The sequence below is a fragment of the Mustela nivalis genome (assembly GCF_964662115.1).
Source record: "Mustela nivalis genome assembly, chromosome: 8".
Classification (NCBI taxonomy): domain Eukaryota; kingdom Metazoa; phylum Chordata; class Mammalia; order Carnivora; family Mustelidae; genus Mustela; species Mustela nivalis.
This window is the reverse complement of record NC_139027.1, coordinates 120,222,043-120,239,407: the sequence shown is the minus strand read 5'-3', so window position 1 is coordinate 120,239,407 and position 17,365 is coordinate 120,222,043. Positions and strand designations below refer to the sequence as shown.

General features: G+C 58.7%; 3 protein-coding genes across 6 annotated transcripts; 1 reads left to right on the top strand and 2 right to left on the bottom strand.

Moving 5' to 3' along the window:
* Positions 1–54: 54 nt before the first annotated feature.
* NECAB3 (N-terminal EF-hand calcium binding protein 3) lies at positions 55–16,322 on the top strand. 4 transcript variants are annotated; one of them, XM_082746016.1, is made up of 13 exons: positions 55–272; positions 2,168–2,192; positions 3,630–3,738; positions 4,685–4,710; positions 4,921–5,018; positions 13,030–13,166; positions 13,431–13,555; positions 13,715–13,794; positions 13,899–13,952; positions 14,480–14,592; positions 14,718–14,843; positions 15,307–15,398; positions 15,488–15,645. In XM_082746016.1, the coding sequence occupies exons 1-13, from the start codon at positions 156–158 to the stop codon at positions 15,514–15,516; spliced, it is 1,131 nt and encodes a 376-aa protein (XP_082602142.1). In that variant the 5' UTR covers positions 55–155; the 3' UTR covers positions 15,517–15,645. The 4 variants fall into 4 exon arrangements, with proteins under 4 accessions (XP_082602142.1, XP_082602144.1, XP_082602143.1 ...); XM_082746017.1 differs by having other exon boundaries at positions 56–272; positions 14,766–14,843; positions 15,488–16,322; XM_082746018.1 differs by lacking the exon at positions 14,718–14,843 and having other exon boundaries at positions 15,488–16,322.
* ACTL10 (actin like 10) lies at positions 6,198–7,340 on the bottom strand. Its single transcript, XM_082746020.1, has one exon. The coding sequence runs from the start codon at positions 7,208–7,210 to the stop codon at positions 6,257–6,259; it is 954 nt and encodes a 317-aa protein (XP_082602146.1). The 5' UTR covers positions 7,211–7,340; the 3' UTR covers positions 6,198–6,256.
* LOC309872223 (uncharacterized protein C20orf144) lies at positions 10,014–11,409 on the bottom strand. Its single transcript, XM_082746025.1, has 2 exons — positions 11,108–11,409; positions 10,014–10,518 (listed from the first exon to the last, which is right to left on the bottom strand). The coding sequence occupies exons 1-2, from the start codon at positions 11,348–11,350 to the stop codon at positions 10,087–10,089; spliced, it is 675 nt and encodes a 224-aa protein (XP_082602151.1). The 5' UTR covers positions 11,351–11,409; the 3' UTR covers positions 10,014–10,086.
* Positions 16,323–17,365: the final 1,043 nt, after the last annotated feature.

Here is a 17,365-nt window from a genome sequence, read left to right as displayed (position 1 = left end):
GGGGGTGTGGAGCTGCGGGGGGCGGGGCCCTCGGCGTCCGCGCCGGCGCCAATGGGCGGGCGGCCCCCCAAGTCCAAGGCGGCGGCGGCGGCGGCGGCGTCCAGAAGCCGGAGCCGCAGTCGAGCCCGAGCCGGAGCCGAGTGGGTGGCGGCGCCATGGCGTGCGCGGGGCTGCTCACCGTGTGCCTGATCCGGCCGCCCGCGCCCGAGCCCCGGCGGCCCCCTGCGCCCACCGCCGCCGCTGGGCCCACCGGACACGCGCTCTTCCAGGATGTGAGTGGGGCGCGGGCCCTCCGGCCCTGGGCTTGTCATCGTCTCTCCAGCTCTGTCCCCTCTCCCCCCGTGTCTCGCTGGCTCTCGCTGTCGTGTCCCCCCCCCCCCCCCCCACCGCCCGGCTCTGCGTATCTGTGTGCGTTTCTCTCCCTCCCTGCTGTTTGGGCCCCTTCTGTCTCTGCTTCTCGCTGTCTCTCTGACCCTGCTGTCTCCGTTCTCGTTGTTTCCATTGTGTCGGTTCTGTTTCTCTCCTCATCTCTCCTTGTCTCCTGGTTCAGTGTCACAGCCCCTGCTGCCCCCCACCACACACACCCAAGTCCACCCCACCCGTGTGTCTGATGCAGTGGGGACGGTCAACACTTGATCACAGGAGCAGTCCCCTCTGTGGCAACCCTGGGCTGGGCTGACCCAGGATGGGAAGCTTGGTAGAATAAACAGCGTCCCGACTTCTGACCTAGTGCTGAACCCGACGGAGTCCCTCAGATCTGACCCCCAGGGGCTGTGGGGTCCCACGGTGGGTCAGGATTTCCCACAGCGGCTTTACATCCCTCCTGTGGGTGGCAGGTGGGTCTGCAGCCCCCTGGGGGCACCAGCATGGAGGAGCCCCACCAGCCGGGGTCCCTGCTCTGAGCCCCATATCCCTCTTTCACCCTGGTGCTCAGCGGGGTCCGGGCCCACTCATGCCCTGACTTTCAGAGGTCTCTGCCTGTGGGGAAGACTACTCGTGTCCCTTCCCTGCTGTCCCTAGTGACTCAGCACCATGACCACAGTCTTCCTGGGTGAAAGGGACCTGTCTGTCCCGCTTCCCAGATGGAAAAACTAAGGCCGGAGGAGTTAGGAATATGTCCACGATCACACACAGAGGCAGAGGCATGCTAGGGCGTGGCCCCAGATGTCCTCACTCCCAGTGTCGCACTCCTCCCCACCATCTCCATCTGCCCCAGTCAGGCCACCCTGTGCTGCTGTGTGACCCTGAGCCAGTGGCAGGCTTTGTGTGAGTCAGGTTTCTGGCCGGGGGGGTTAGAGTCATGCCAGTCCTTCACTGACCCAGAGAAAACAGCTGGAGAGGACTGGCATTCAGGACCTGGACTTGGCAGGGGTTCTCCATCCAGACTTTGCCCTGCCCCTTCTTGCCAGGTGTGCTTGTCTATTTGCTGGGCTGCTTTGGGTGACTTGGAGTCTCTGGTCCCTGAACATGTCTTGACTCTGCTCCTGTTTGCGTCTGTTGCCCTTCATCTCTGCTTTTTTGTAAATACAATCTGTCTACCCTTGCTTTCTGCCACTCACTCCCCCCCTGCACATGTGCGTACGCACACACGCACGCCTGCACATATACGCATGCCTACCCAAGGCCTTCACACTGAGTCAGACTCCTAGGAAGCCCCAGCCCTGGAAGGGTTAGCCCCAGGCACCCACAAAGAAAGGACTAGCCACTGCCCACATATCAGGGTCTTAAACAGGCACCCAGGGAAACAGCCTTGAGTAGGCAGAGTCTGGGATGGACCGTGGCCATGCTGCAGAGTTGGGGGAGGAGGTTCAGATCAGGGACAAGGGCCCAGGAACTTGGCCCCTTGCAAGCTGGGACTGTGCCAAGGGCTGGTGCATCATACAGAATCCAGCATAGACTCTAGGTGTGGGAGGTGGGGGTGCAGGAAACTCGCCTGGAGCACCCGCCATGAGGCCAGCCCTCCAAGGAGAAGTGAGCAAGTGGTGGGTCCTGCTGTGTGATCTTCCTGTGCCCCGCCTGTTGAAAAACCTCCTGCAGGGCTCGTCTGGGCAGGAGGAAAGGCAAGGTGGGGGCAGCCTGGCCAGCTGGGGCTCTGATGAGTTGGGTGGGGGCCTCTCGCCTCCCAGGCAGCCCTTATAGTTCCCTTCCCTGCCCCTTTGTCCTCTAGGTTTTCCGCAGAGCAGATAAGAATGGTGAGTGTGGCTTCCCCTGGGTCCACAGCGTGGCGAGGGGTGGGAGACATCAGGGGGGCTCAGGGAAATGTGGGGCTTGGGGGAACAGTCTAGAATGGAGAACAATCTTGGGGAGACCCAAATTAGGAAAACCACTCAAGGCATGCTTCCCAGAGGGACGGCTGTTTGGAGTTGAGCTTGGCAGTGTGGAGAGTGGAGGGAATGCGGTTTCGTCAGAGGCTGGAGGTGGGGGGCGTACTCTCACACACCGCCCTGGCACAATTATGGGTAACTCTTCCGTTTGACTTCATGTTGTCCTCACAACTGCCAGCTAGCTGGGCGTTGTTCACCCCACTTCACAGACGAAGGAACAGAAGCCCAGAGAGGTGAAGCGGGTTGCCTAAAGTCACACAGCCTTTTAAGTGGTGGGCCTTGAACCCGGGTCTGTGTGATGCTTCATCCCAGGGGCTTGGAAAGGTGGGGTGATGGAGAGGCGGCCCTACATCTTTAGAGGGCTCAGGAACTTTCTGTGTGACCAACCACCTGGCCCCAGGGAGGGCTGGCACAGGATGGTGCTGGGTCCAGGGAATCAGGTTCCCCTGCCCTGGGTCTTGGGTTGTCTCAGACCCTTACCTGGGAAAACCTTGAAAGCTAAAACAGGAGCCCTCAAGGAAACCCGCAAGCAAGTCACTGCCCACAGGTGGCTTGGAGCTGCCCGCTGTGCCCTGACTGGCCAGCTGAGGGTCTGAGCCGAGGCAGCCAGTCAGCCTCAGCCTCAGCCTCACTTCCGTCTGGTGGCATCAGACCCTTTTGTGTTTATGCCTCCTAGAGAGAGGATCATGTCCCAACTTACTGATCAGGACGCTTGGTCTCATTTGGCTCACAGCAATCCTTCTGGGGATGCTCAGACTGTCCCCCCACTCTGCTCCCCCAGCCCCATCTGCTTACAGACCTTTTAGGCCAGATCCCAGGGTCTCTGGCCATCCCCCTGGTGCACTTAGACTGTGACTTGGCCCCTGCAGAGAGGGGCTTCGGGGCTTCCCTTCTAAGCTGCGGCTGCCACTGGCAGGGGCTCCCGCTCTCAGGAAGATCTCATCTGCCTCTCAGTGGCTTCTCTGTGAAGGGCGTGGGTCCAGAGCAGACTCAGCCCCGAAATCCTCCCAGTGATGTCCAGGTCCTGCCCCCATGATCTGGCTGTTTGTTTCTTCATTTGGCAAACACGTATTGAGTCCCTTTGTAATGCCACATGTGTGCTGCCCCGTCCCTTGGGTGCTTGCAGCATGGGCCCTATTGCCTTGAGTGGGCACCTCCGAGGACCTTTTTGTCTCCAGCAGCCGGGTCCCCTGGCCAAGCTCAGAATTCCATTCCACCTGGCTGAGTAGTCCTTGGGCGGGGGGTCTGAATCTGGTGGCAGGGGTCAGGGATACCAGCTCTGCTCCCTGCCACCCTCCCTCCCAGATGATGGTAAGCTCTCATTTGAGGAATTCCAGAATTACTTTGCTGATGGGGTTCTCAGCCCTGGGGAGCTGCGGGAGCTGTTCAACGGCATCGACGGGCACTCCACCAAGTATGTACGAGCGGGGGTGGGTGAGCCGTGGGTAGATGTGAGGCTAGGTTATCCCAGCCCCACTGTGTCCCCTGCTGCCTTCATTCCTTATGGAGGATGGGGGGTTGCGTAGGGAGAGAGGTGCCAGGGCCCAATGCCAACTTTGCCCGCCCACTCACCCCCCTCCCTGGCTCCAGTCTTGTCCATCACACTCTTTCCAGCTGGGACCCCAAAATAGCCAGGTCTGAGTCACCACCCGTGGTTCAGCCCACAGGGATCAGAGGGTGCCTGAGGTTAGCCGGGCCCTGCCAGCTTCCACCCATGGATGCAAGGGCACGAGCCCGCACTTACCTCCCCATCTTCCCCCATCTGCAGGCCTTAGCAGCAGTGGCACGCTATCCTCCCTGTGCTGCCTCACATTCAAGCACCTGGATGCACAGCTGTCCCTCCCTCTCCCCCCACATCTCCTTAGAATAAATTCTAGACTCTGGGTCAGGCTTCAAGGCTGCCACGCCCTTCCCTAGCCTAAAGCCTGAGCTGGGCCTTTTGTCTGCAGTGCTGCTACCTCCCCACCACCACAAGCTTCAGTCAAATTCCTTGTCCTTCAAGACCTAACTAAAGTAGCTTCCTCCTGGAAGCCCTCCCTGACCTACCAAGTGATACCTCGTTGTTTTCTCCGGACTTCCTCAGACCTGGCTTCCCCTTCCCAGCTCTGACCCTTCCTCTCTGGCCTGTGTCCACATTTCTCTCCCTGGGCCTGAAAGCCCCTTGGAAGCCAAGAGTGGGTCTGAGTTTTTGTCCTGCTGCCCCTCTCAGCGCACTGAGGCAGTTTCACCTGCGGTAGAGGCAGAAGTCCCTTCCCCATCTGGCTGAGCTGGGCGGGCAGTGGGAGGAACGTTGGCTTCCAAGTCCCAGGTCACAGGCTTACGTCTGCGGGACTGAAGTATACCTTCTCTTTTTCCCACAGCAATTTGGAAACAGAGAGACTGTGTGGTGAGTAGGCCCATGGGAGCTCCGGTCTCCTGGGACCCCTGGGCATGTGGGCATGAGGAGAGGCCGCCTCCTCTCCTAATGGAACAGGATGGGCTTGGCTCAGGATACGAGGCCTGGTTGGCTGCGGAGGAATTCCAGGCTGGGTAAATGAGGTCACGGAGCAGGTGGGGGGGGTGGTCGGGAACCCTTGAGCACCTCCTCTGCCCGCAGATTATTTCTCAGAACACCTGGGGGTCTACCGGCCCGTGCTGGCTGCCCTGGAGTCGCTGAACTGTGCGGTCCTCACTGCCATGGACAGCACCAAGCTGGTGAGTGGAGGGCTTGACCCTGGAAGGCTGGGAATGAGGGCAGGCATGTCTGCTGTGCTGGGCCAGTCTCCACTGTCACGGCTCTGCGCTGTGAAGCTAGAGGCTTGGGTTCAAATCGTGCCTCTCTCACTCTCTAGCTGTGTATCTGTATCTCTCTGGGCCCGAGTTCTCTCATCTATAGATTGGGGATCATAAGAGAGCTTACCTCCATGCATTTGGTGGGACAATTAAATGAGAGGGAAGGCAGGGATTTTTGTCTTTCTCATTGTCTACTCTATTGCCAGCACCCAGAACTGTGCCTGGCACACAGCTGCCACCTAATACCTAGAGCTGCTGCTGCTGTTTTGGTCATAGGCGAGACCCACCTGCTGTGGGGTATTGAGCCCAGGACCCAGCAGGGATGGGGTGGGAAGTGGGGCATGTGCGCATATGGTCATGGGCCGTGCTGGTGTGGAACCTGGGGAGGGGGGCAGGGCCTGGCCCAAGGACATGGGTAAGACTGGCATACACAGGTGTGCATGTGTGTCTGTTTGCATGTGTGGCCACATGTGCATATAAGCACTAACAGTGCTCACAGCCAGGGCTCTAGGCTCTTGGGTAGTGACTTTGAAAACACAAGCCACCCCTCCCTTTGTGTGTTTCCTTTAAGAAATGTCTCCACCCCCTTTGTCCTGTGGCTCTTAATTACAAGGCAAGGGGGGAAGAAGGAGAAGATCTAGGATTGTGCCTGACCCCACTTTTTACAGAAGGGGAAACTGAGGCCCTCAGTGAGTCAATGATCAGCTGAAGACAGAGCTTCCTTTTCTGGTTGCTTCCACATGGGATTTTGTCAGTTTTCAAAGGGTCACTCCTTGAGGCTTGGCATAGGATGGGAATCCAAATTATACAGGGTGAGGGGTTGACTTGTAATAATTTCCATAACTGTGGCCTGGACACAGGTGGGAGTGTTGCCTTCCTGTTGCCATGGAAACCGGGCCCCGGGAGTAGGCACTTGGACAGGTATTCTCTGAACTGGCACTGGTTAGGGTAGACTGAAACTGCAGGTTGAAGTGAGGGTCCTAGGGGTCCGGACCACCTCCTGCTGGCTCAGTAGGGATTAGGGGCGACCCATCAGCACATGATGACACTGCCAGCTCCAATCACTTGAGACTTTTATCTGGAACTCAATGCCTCTGATAGCTCAGCCCGCTAAGCCTCTGCCCCTGCTGCCCCTTGTGTGACACCTCCCCTCCAGTGACTCAGTTGAACACTTCGTGCACCAGTCTGGAGCCACACTCCTGGTACATGGCCCGGGTTATCCAGCGACATTGGAAGGAGTGCAAGGAGGCTACCATGGAGCCACCTGTCCATACTGCTGTGCCACGCCCAGGCTTGGCCACCAAGCAAGGCCTCAGGGCCCCATAGCCGTGCCTCCGGCACTGCGCCTCCAGCTCCATTTCCAGGCGCTCAGTGAAGCCAGGGAAAAGTGTGGAGCCACCAGCCAGCACCACGGTATCAGCCAGTCGCTTCCGTAGTGTTACGGGAACCTTCTGCAGTGCCCGGAAGACCAGTGCAGGCAGTCCTGGCCTGGCCTGGCCTAGTAGACTTGGCTGGAAAATGGGTTCTGGGCAGCGGAAGCGCTCGCTGCTGAGACAGACACGGGAACCGTTGCCTAAGCAGACACTGACCGGATGCTGGCGGTCCTGGTTATGAAGGTCACCCTCAAAGTCCAGGGACACATAACAGCAGCGTTTCTTGAGCTGCGTGATGGCCTTTCGGGGCAGGGACTGCAGCTGTAGGTGGGGGCATGCTGCCTCCAGCAGGTCCCGCAAGTAGCGAGACAGGGTGCTGCCTGCCACGTCCAGCCGGAACGTGGCCTCGTGCCATAAGTGTCCTGCATAGATGGGTGTGGCGTGGCACACGCCCGCGCCTGCCTCCACGGCCAGCCCGCTGAAGGCGCCGGTGGAGCAGAGCGCCAGCAATGCTGTGCTGGCCATGTGGCACGCGGGCACTGCCAAGGCCTCGAACAGCAGCTCGGCTATCCTCTCGCGGCCCACGGGCGGCGCTGACGGCGAATCACTCACTAGCACGGGCCACTGCTCTGGGCACACCCGCAGGCCGCCCACCAGCAGGCGCTCCCACAGCCCCTCCAGCGCCTCCCAGTCCACTACCAAGCCGTGCTTGATGGGGTGCGCTCGCGTCACACCACCCATCCGCTCGCAGCCCAGCACAGCGGGCAACAAGGGCCGGTCCCAGCTGGAGCTCTTCAACACCAGGCGCGGCTGGTGCTCACCTGCGAAGCCCGCCTTGATGAAGCCAGAGCCCGGGTCTATCACCACCGCCACGCGGCCCAGCGAGGGCGGCCGGCGGACCCGCCTGCTTCCGGACGCCGATGCCACCGACGCCACCGTGGCTTTCCGGGCTCGGCCCCACCCTTGGCCAGAGGCCCCGCCCCTGGAGGCTCAGTCCCGCCCCCTGTCTGAGGCTCCGCCTCTGCCGGCCTCACTGGACGCCGGTCTTTCAGCTCCTCGCTCCGGCCACAGGCCTAAGTTCCCACTGTTCTGGCTGCAGAAACGGCTCTCAGTTCCCGGCTGCAGCTTCTGGTCCTGAGCTTCCACTCTTCCGCCTAGACTGGACGTCCCTTTTCAGCTCTTGGCTCCACCCACAGGCCCAAGGCCCCGCCTCTGGTTCGAATGTCAGTCTCCGCTCTCGCCCGGCTTCGGCCCCCTTCGGACCACCTTTGCCCTCCTGTGGCTCCAGGCTCCAGCATGCACCAGACCCACCTCTCTGAGGACTCACCTCTGCTACGCGGACAGCTCACTCAGCCCTGGCAGAGGATGATGATGAGAGGGAAACATCGAATCCTAAATAAGAAGCCACGGGGAGCCACAGAACTCTAACAGTGAAGGGGCCTTGTGTCAGTGTTCCCCGGACATATAATCCTGCCTTGGGGACCCAGGAGACCAGCCCAGTCCTTGAGCCCCAGGCCGTCTCCTGGCGCGCCTCTCTCGGCCTTAAGTCTTTCCTGGTTGTGGAGGTGGGAGGGGGTGGTCAGAGGAGGGCGGAAAAGAACTTGGACTCATTGTGACCTCAGTCCTCAGCACCTGCTGTGCTTCCCCAACCCTCCACCCATGACAACTGCCTGGACATATCCACTCTCCTGGGACAAGGCGAAGAGCAGTGATTTTGGCATTGGGGGATCTGGCCTCAGCTGCCCAGCACAACCAATCTGATGAGAAAGTCACAGATGTACAGTCACTCTGGGGACCTTGGTGTGCTCAGCTCTGGGGGGTCCAGGCAGCCCACAAGGGGACCCTACCTTCAGAGGCTTCCATGTGTGGACTCTTGTGCACCCGAGTTTGTGATTCAGTTCTGATGACTCATTGTGTGCCCCTGAGCAAGTCCTCATCTCCCTCTGGGTTCAATTTATTCCACCAAATGGTAGTTCTAATTCTCCCGCAGGAAAAGGCCACATCTTATCTCTGCAGAGTCTTTTCTCTTTAGGGCCATTTTGATGGCAAGTAGAAGACCTACTCAGGAGAACTTAAGCTAAAATAGGGATTTTATTACAAGGATCCTGTATGTCTTATGGGTACTGCAAAGATGAAATCAGGTTTCAGGAACAGACTGGAAGTAGGGCCTGACTGCAGGATGTGTACCGTCTCTGCATTGTTTTTTTTTTTTTTTTTAATTCTTAAGACTGGCTTAAGCCCATGCATGTTGATATACGAACATCTCTCACAGCTCCTGAGTTACAGTCCCAGGGAAGAGGCGGATAGGACTAGCCTGAGCCAATCATATATGGCCCAGGATGTGTGGCCACATTGAGGAACGTGGTTACCATGATTTAACCACATGGGTGGTAGGAAAGGGTCTGTTTTAACAAGACTTTGGAGAGATGCTATGGTCATGCAACCTCCAGCCTGATGGAGGGGATAAGAAAGGGATGTTGATTGGGTTGACACTAATGAAAGTGCATCTTCAGCAGAAGCTGGGCCTATGTCTTCAATAAGCTGGGACCTGTGTCACCCCTGCTGCCTTTGCCCCCTTTGGGACCTCCTGAGGTGGTCCTGAGTGGAAGACTGTCTACAGGTTCGATAGAGCTGGGGCAGCACTCAGGTCTGGAGCTGGGTTTCGGACCCAGAATAATGAGAACAAACAGCTGGGTGTTTCTCACAGAAAGCATGCTAGGCCTCTCCGGAGTGAATGGGGAGGTAACCTTGCATTGGAGACCACAGTGGCAATATGGCCAGAGCAGTGGTGAGGATAGGAGTCACTGAGAAGCTCTAGCAGGAGAGACTAAGGCTGTGGAGGTTGGGCCTGCATGTGACATCAGTAAGTTTGGACATTTCCCCGTGGGCCCTGGAGAATCAGTGGGAGTTTATGAGGAGCGTGAACTGTGCTACAGCTAGCTAAGTGGTTTGGAATAAGTCCCTGGCGGCAGGGTGGGCCAAGGGATGGCACAGGATAGGCTGGGAGACAAGTGACTGAGGTGACTTGAGGGTTACTACCAAGCGAAGTGGGGCGGGATTGAGGATTAGAGGCCCACAGACCCCAGCCTCTCCTCCTGAGTGCTCTCACAGGCAGACTGTGAGTTCCCAGGCCCCAGCCCTGCTGATCGTGGGGCCTTCACTGTGCTTTCCAGGGTGGTGGCTGTTCGCCTGGACCCCTCCCCGTGCTTAAGAAGGACTCGTGAAGGTTGGGGATGGAGATGTTAGGCCCTCTGTGGGAAGCAGGTCCTTCCTCCAAGCTTGGCCAAGCCGGGGTTTGCCCACACTCCCCTCCCTTGGGCCTCAGACCTGGAAGGGTCTGACCAGGGCCTGGAGTTGGGGGAAGAGGGAAATAGCTTCCCTCCACTGTGGTTGCAGGCCCCTCCCCAGCTCCGGGTGCGTCTGACGCTTGGGTCACAAGGAGAAGGCAGAGTTTGGCTCCAGGACGTGGCCTTTGCTCAGCCATCAGTACTTCTGTTTCATCCCTGTCTCACTCTGAGCCTCAGTTTCCCAGCTCCGTGTCGCGCCACCTCGGACAGAGCTAGCTGGCGTCAGGGTTGCTATGCGCTCTTTATTGGTCCGGGGGCCGGTCCGGACACTCAGGGTCGCGGGCGAGGGCAGCGGTGCCGCTTGCGCGGCTGCTCCTCGGCGGGCTTGGCCTCGCGGTCCACCTCGCTCTCGGTCAGTAGACGCCCATACAGCCGCTGCCAGCCCTGTTCCGCGTTGGCTCCGCCCCCTGCTCCGGCCCCGCCCCCGGGCGCGCCCGCCGCGCAGCGCCCCTCCTCCTGCAGCCGCGCGTCCAGCAGCAGCAGCAGGACCAAGATGTTCTTCATCTCTCTTCCTCGTGCGCCCTCGCGCCGATCAACACCGTCGCCCGCTCCTCGCAGCATGGGAGCCGCCGCCGCCGCGGGGGAGCCCTCCGGGGCGCCCGTCGCATCCTCGCCTGGCCGTCGAGGCCGCGCGCCCGGGCCCGCCGCCACCTCGGCTAGCTGCTGCCGCTTGTCCAAGGGGAAAAGCAGCACGATCTTGGCCTGGGGGGTGGGGTGAGAGCGTGAGGGGAAAGCGCCCACAGCTTCGGCTTGCTCAGGATCCTCACCCACCAGGTCCTGTCTCCCAGGACTCTGTTCCCTTTACGTTTCCAGGACTCCCGTCCCGGGTCTCACCCTTGTCCCATTGCCTACGACCTCCACCTTCCCTCTGGAAACCCTTACCCACCCGAGGGTGACCTCCCGAGACCTTGCACCATCGGCGTTTACTCTAACCCACCTCAGAAAAACAGCACGTTTTGAGGCTGGGAGCTGGAAAGAGGGCATAAGAGACACCCTGTGCCCATAGCCTCTGCGGTACCAACTAGGGCTGATGCCCCATGCCGAGCCCTCCACCCATCTGTTGGGGTTGGGAGAATCCCTTCCAGACCACCCTCCCGGACTCCCAAGTCTCCTGGTTTCTTGAATCCTTTACCGTCCTTTCTGGGCTTTTAGGATCCAACCACACCCATGTCTATCCTCAGGAGGGGTTATCCAAGCCCTTGGACTTATGCCCCCAAGGCCTAGACTCCCAACATTCCCACCAGTTCAAGTACCCCTGACTCCCACCTACCCCTGGTACCCTGGCACTCACACTTGGCTTCTTCTGCTTGAGGTGGCTGAAGAGCTGCTGTTTCCGCCCAGCCTTGTCCATGTCGGGCGGCCTCTCTTTACCGGCCTGCTTGGGCACTTTGGTCCTCTTGTGAGAACTGTTGTTTCCCATGGCAGGGCTGGTCACCACTGGGGGCCACAGCCCATGCTGCTTCTGCCCTGCCTTCTGGCTGAGAGGGGGACCCCGCCCCTGCTCTGTTCCATGGAGACCACATTGTGACCTCATGGGTCAACCTCACCAGCTCTGGACTCTAAGCTCCTCCTCCCAGAACCCACATCTTGGCTCTGTTCACTCTGTGATTTGTGGCTTTGGTTTCTCAGCTGTAAAACTGGGCTAATAATCACAAATGAGGCAATGCTTGTGAGGTGCTTGGTGTTGAGTAGAGAGGAATTTTCATGGCCTGGGTTTGCATTCTGACTCTCCCACTATCAGTTGTCTGATGTTGGCCAATGTAATCAACTGTTCTAGGCCTTAGTCTTCTCATCTGCAAAATGGGGTCAATTATGGTTCCTGTTAAGTTACTATGAGGATTAAATGAAATTCTGCTTGGAACGGGACCTGGAGAGAGTGGGTACTGTTATGGTAGCTGTGCTTTATGGCTGCAAGTAACAGAGACTATCAATCATCTTAAGTGCTTAAAAGGGAATTTACTGGAAGGGCTTAAGGGAGCTCAGAGCATGGCTGAAGTCTACAGACCAGGCTTGGAGAGACTAGAAGCCATTGGCCTAAGAGTGAGAGGCCTCAGCCCCCATTCTGTTCCTGCCTCCTAGCTCATAAGCCTGACCCAGCAGGGCTCATCTGATGGCTGAACTAAAGCTGGTCCTGGATAGAAGCAGCCCCCCATGGATGGTGCCTCTGGAGCCCCTCCTGGAGGGGTGGGCATGCCCCTGCCTGGCCAGACCATGTCTCCTCAGGACTCCCATCCTGTGTCTGTGTCCTTTGTAGGAATTAACTCATTGAAGTTTTTCAACAGCTCAGTGAGATGGCTGTTATCATCCCTGTTTTTTTTTAGGTGGGGAAACAGGCACAAGGAGGAGAAGGTAGTTGGAGAGTCTCTGAGCATCCCACATGAGCAGCATAGGGCCTGCCTGGCACATGTTGGCCTTATCTTTCTTTTTCTTTCTTTCTTTTTTTTTTTTTTTAAGTTTTATTATTTTGACAGACAGAGATCAGAAGCAGGCAGAGAGAGAGGGAGGAAGCAGGCTCCCCGCTGAGCAGAGAGCCCGATCCGGGGCTCAATCCCAGGTCCCTGAGATCATGACCCGAGCCGAAGGCAGAGGCTTAACCCACTGAGCCACCCAGGTGTCCCTGGCCTTATCTTTCTGCCCATGTTGGGAGGGGCTGAGTGGAGGCTAGTGATGTAGGAATCAGTGCTGGTGTGTGTGTAAGGACAGTGACCTGGCTGGCGGTCTTGTATCTGCAGCTCCTAGGAAAGGTCAATGTTTGTTGCGTGGATGAGTGAATGGCTACACGCATAGATTATGAGTGTTGGGCCAGCTGCTGAGTATGGGGCCACATCACACCATCATTTCGCCTCATGTGTCAAAACTGGCCTTTGGTTGCCCTGGGACCTGCCATACCCCCGACCCGCCTAGCTGTGCCTGGGGCCACACTGACTGAAGGTGGTGGTTCCAACGGGGAAGGGCCCTATAGCCCAGAAAACGGCAGATGCTTCCCTGTAAGTTGGCCTTTCACCTCGCAGGAAGGCAGGTCAGGCCCAGCCGAGGAGGATCCAGGCCCTGCTCCCGGTCCCAACACTGTCCTGCTTGGGACGCTTGCTCTCTGCTCTTCATGCTGCCTCTGTTGCTTTGAAGGGCGAGGGGTAGGGGAGGAGGGCAGTGGCTCTCTGTTTAGAAATATATGCTTGAAACCAGGAAATGTTGACCTGTCTCCTCTGCCCCCAGGAGTATGAGCGGGCCTCCAAGATGGACCAGTTCGTGACCCGCTTCCTCCTGCGGGAGACAGTGAGCCAGCTGCAAGCCCTGCAGAGCTCGCTAGAAGGGGCATCAGACACCCTGGAGGCCCAGGCCCGGGGCCCACGGTATGTGAGGTGCCCTGCTGTTCATTGTGACCCGTTCCAGAGCCCTTGGCTTCCATCATATTCCATAGCTCTAGGATCCCAGAGCCCACATTCTCGTGCTTGGGCAGGGAGGCCGAGAAGGGGTGAGAAGGGGTGGCTGGCTTTGAGGCTGGGTCTCAATGTCCGGGAAGCCTGTTTTGCCCCACCCAGGCTTAGCCCTGTTCTGGGGCTCCAGTCCTTCGCCTGTGGGTCTGGGAGCAGCGAGTCGACCTTCCACTTCCCTAGGTCAGACGAACACAGCGTGGAGGTGCAGAGCAGGTCCCATGGCAGCCGGCGGGCAGGACGCAGGGCCCTGCGGAGTGTTGGGCGCTCACCCACCTGGTCTCCCAGCTCCTCCTCCTCGGACACAGGTGGGCCTGCAGCAGGGTGGGAGGCCTGGCCAAGGAGGGTCCAGGGTGGATGCAGTGCCCATTCCTCCACTGCCCCTTGGTTCATCCTGAGAGGTTTCCCCCACATGCGGGGCCCCGTGCTGGACTTCCCCTCCATGGGTACCCCCTATCCTGCCCCAGGGCAGAGCTCAGAAGCCGAGATGCAGTGGCGGCTCCAAGTCAACCGTCTCCAGGAGCTCATAGACCAGCTCGAGTGTAAGGTGAGTGATCACAAGGCCAGTGCCCCAAGGGGGAGGACCTTCCTGGAATCCATCTGAGCCAGGCACATGCCGGGAACCCTGCCCACACTCTGTCCCCCTCACAGGCCCCCAGGCTAGAACCTCTGCATGAAGAAGAGCCTACCCAGGGGCCTGAATCGGTGAGTCCAGGAAAGAGACAGGCAACTGGGTGCTGTGCCAGGAGGAGGTGCTCATTAAGTGAGGGGGTTGTGGGGCCTGCTGCCCGCTTGGCCTCTGTGTTATGCAGACGCCCTTTCCCCAGGTTTGACCCAGCCCTCGTCCCCCAAGCCTGGGAGGCAGGTGCTGGCTTTGGGCCCTTGCTGTATGACCCTGTAGAAATCATGGTCCCTCTCTGGGCATTAGTTTCCCTCATCTGCATTCCTGAAAGCTGGGTCTGGGCAGTGTTGATGGGGTTGGATGGGGAAATGGTGGCATATTGCAGGAGAGAGAGAGAGAGAGAGAGACAGTCGCTGGATCGAGGCAGTGACCTTGGCCATGGGAGGATGGAGTCAGGGATGTCAGCAGCTGGGTTGGGCAGGAGTTAGACTGCACGGCAGGCCAGGGCTGGTGCAAGTCAGGAAGGACAAAGGGTCCTCCTAAAGACCACATCCAGTCTCTCGCCCGTGCACTGCCTTACTCTGGCTAACCAGGTAGCCTCTCTTGCCAGCACATCCTCGTGGCCCAGAGGCAGGTGCAGGTGGCAGAGGAAGCCCTGCAGGATTTCCACCGTGCCCTGTGCTGCTATGTGGACTTCACAGGGGCCCAGAGCCATTGCCTGCAGTGAGTCCCCAGCTGGCTAGTGGGCTGGCCAAGGCCCGGGGTGGGGGGAGGGCGGTGAACAGGGCCCAAGGGGGCTGGGCATCCTGGGCCATGGCTCTCATTAGGCACTGGGGCTGGGTGGGCAGTGGTGGTGGTAGTCTGGGCCTGGCCTGGCCATCTCTTTGGCCCCACAGTGTGTCTGCCCAGAAGATGCTGGACAATGCCTCTTTCACCCTATATGAGTTCTGGCAGGATGAGGCCTCCTGGAGAAGGTATGGTGTCTGAAAGTCATCATTTATTGAGCATGAGTCTGGGTTCAAATCATGTGCTATTATGCCCTGGCTGTGTGACTTCGGGAGGGTTCCTTATCTCCTCTGAGCCCAAGCAGTGTCCTGTCCAGAATGGGAGTGGTAAGAGGTTCACCTTCCCATGAGCCAAATGAGATGGTGGATGAAGAGCTGAACAGGCCGTCAGGGGCATGGCAGACAGCAGGCGCCCAGGGAACTGCGCCACGCTCTAGGCCAGACCTTGCTTAACATAACCCTCCCAGTGCCCTACAGTAGGCACTGCTGTCCCCACTTCACTGAGGGAACCGTGGCTCAGAGCCAGTGTGAGGCAGGACTGGGATCTGAATCCAGACAGCAGGACCGGTGGGAGTGGGAAGCTCTCAGCCAGGTGGTCTTGCTCTTTGGGGGGACCAGCTCCAGCCTGAGGTCCCTTCGTGACCCTCCCCAGGCACCAGCATTCTGCCTGTAGTAAGGCCTTCCAGCGCATCCTCATTGACCACCTTCGGGCTCCGGACACTCTCACCACTGTGTTCTTCCCAGGTATGCTATGGCCCCCCAACCCTCCCTACAGCCCTGTGCAGTGGCAGTGGGCCCCTGGTGGCCTCTGACCCTCAACCTCTGACCCCTAGCCTCCTGGTGGATTATGAATAATAATTGAGACTGACCTGCATAAGCCAAGGCCCTGGGGCCCCACCTGCCTCATCCTGGAACTTCTGGACTGGTCAACTCAGCACCGAGACCAAGGACGCGGCCACTCTTAGAGCTGGGGATGGGCCCTCAGAGGCGTACCCCCAGACCCAGCTGGTGGAGAGTCTCTCAGCCCAGGGATCAGGGACTAGGCTGCTTGCTTTCTGTTTATTTAATCAGTGTATTTTATTGTTTGTAGCTTTGGCCTCTGAGGCACTCTGGCCTCTGCCTGGCTCAGGAGGCTTGGATTCTGGTCCCCTCTGTCCCAGCCTTGTGTGACACAGAGCAGGTCGCTTCCCTCTCAGGGTGGGCCTTGGGCTGTCTGGCTGCCTAGTGGGTCCCCTGCTTTCTTCCTGCTGTCTTGGGGCCAGGCTTCTGCTCTTCCTCAACCAGCAGCAGAACCAGGGCTGATGCTCAGGGACACCACCCCCCCACCAAACCTCGAGCCCTGAGGCTGGGCTGGATCCGTCTGCATTGTGGGGTAAGGACCTGGGTGTCCCCATCACCCTCCCGGGCTGGTAGGCTCCCAACTCTTCCAGCATCCTCTGCTGAACCAGAGCCCTCTGCAGGATCCTGGGTTGGTTTGCATGTCATCTGCATATCATTTGCATGCTCATGCCCACCCATACTCAGGGCACTATGGGAAGTCCCAAGGTGACCTTGCCAAGTAGCAATAATTTGGGCCCAGTGTCACCTGTTCCCCCACCACCCCAAGATACCTCTGAATTCCAGTCCAGGACCCCAGCCCAGAGGCAATAAAGGAAGTGGTCACCTCTGGCGTTGCGTCCTCTCTCTCTGTCAGCAAGAAGGCCAGGCTCTTAGGTTGGTTTGTATCTCAGTCACTCAGGGCAGGTAATCTTTCTTTCTTCCCATTTTGGGCTCCTGTACCTACAGATGGTGGGAACCTCCTCACAGCTGACCTGTTTCCTGTACTCAAGGCCACAAACCGTGGTTCTGGGGCCTTGCCTGGGAAAGGAATCGAACTGGGTCAGGTCTCTGCTCTCAGGTCCCTGAAAGCTGGCTGGTTCTTCTAGCTTCATCCTCCTTGCCAACAAGCTGTGACCTGGAGTTGGGGGCACAGAGCCTATTCAGGGTTCTGGATAGTGTGGCTGGATGCCTCTGATCCTGTCCCCTGACAAAACCTGCCTTCCCCAGTCCCTTGCAGACCGGCTTTGTCACCATTTGTCACCACCAATGGGTGACAGAACAAGGTGCAGAATGGCCAGTGTTGCGCATCCAGGCACTGGGGGGCCCTACCTTTGAGCCATCTGGAGGAAAGGAACTGGGGGACATGGAGAGAGAGGAATGACCTACGTGGCTCTAACGGGGAGGCACATGGTACCACAAGGGCACAGGATGGCCTCTGTCCTGGTCTGGAAGGTGTCAGGGTTGGGAGTTTTTAAGGCAGGAAAACACACACTCAGCTTCTGAAGGGGAGGAAAGTTTGCCTTGTGGAACTGAAGGGAGCCTAGCAGTGGGCTGGGGCGAGGCCGGGGAGGCAGCAGGGCCTTGAAGGTGCTTCATCCTGAGGAGGCTATGATGGGTTTTAAGCCAGGAGTGACCAGCCAGTGGGCTAAGTGACAGTTCACCAACGTCCCTGAATGCCCTGCTGGTACCAAGACGACGACCCAGATGGTACCAGCTCAGGGTGGACGTCCTGGTCTGGGACTCTGGGCAGGGTCCTCTCTGCGGTTTCTCCCTAGTGACCTCCACCAGAGTTCAGACTTGGGGAGGAGGTCACAGAGCTGCTCCCAGTGGCCTGGCCACCGGCCAGGCAATCAGCACAGGGCTCCCTGGTGACTTGCTGGCTAGCACAGTGC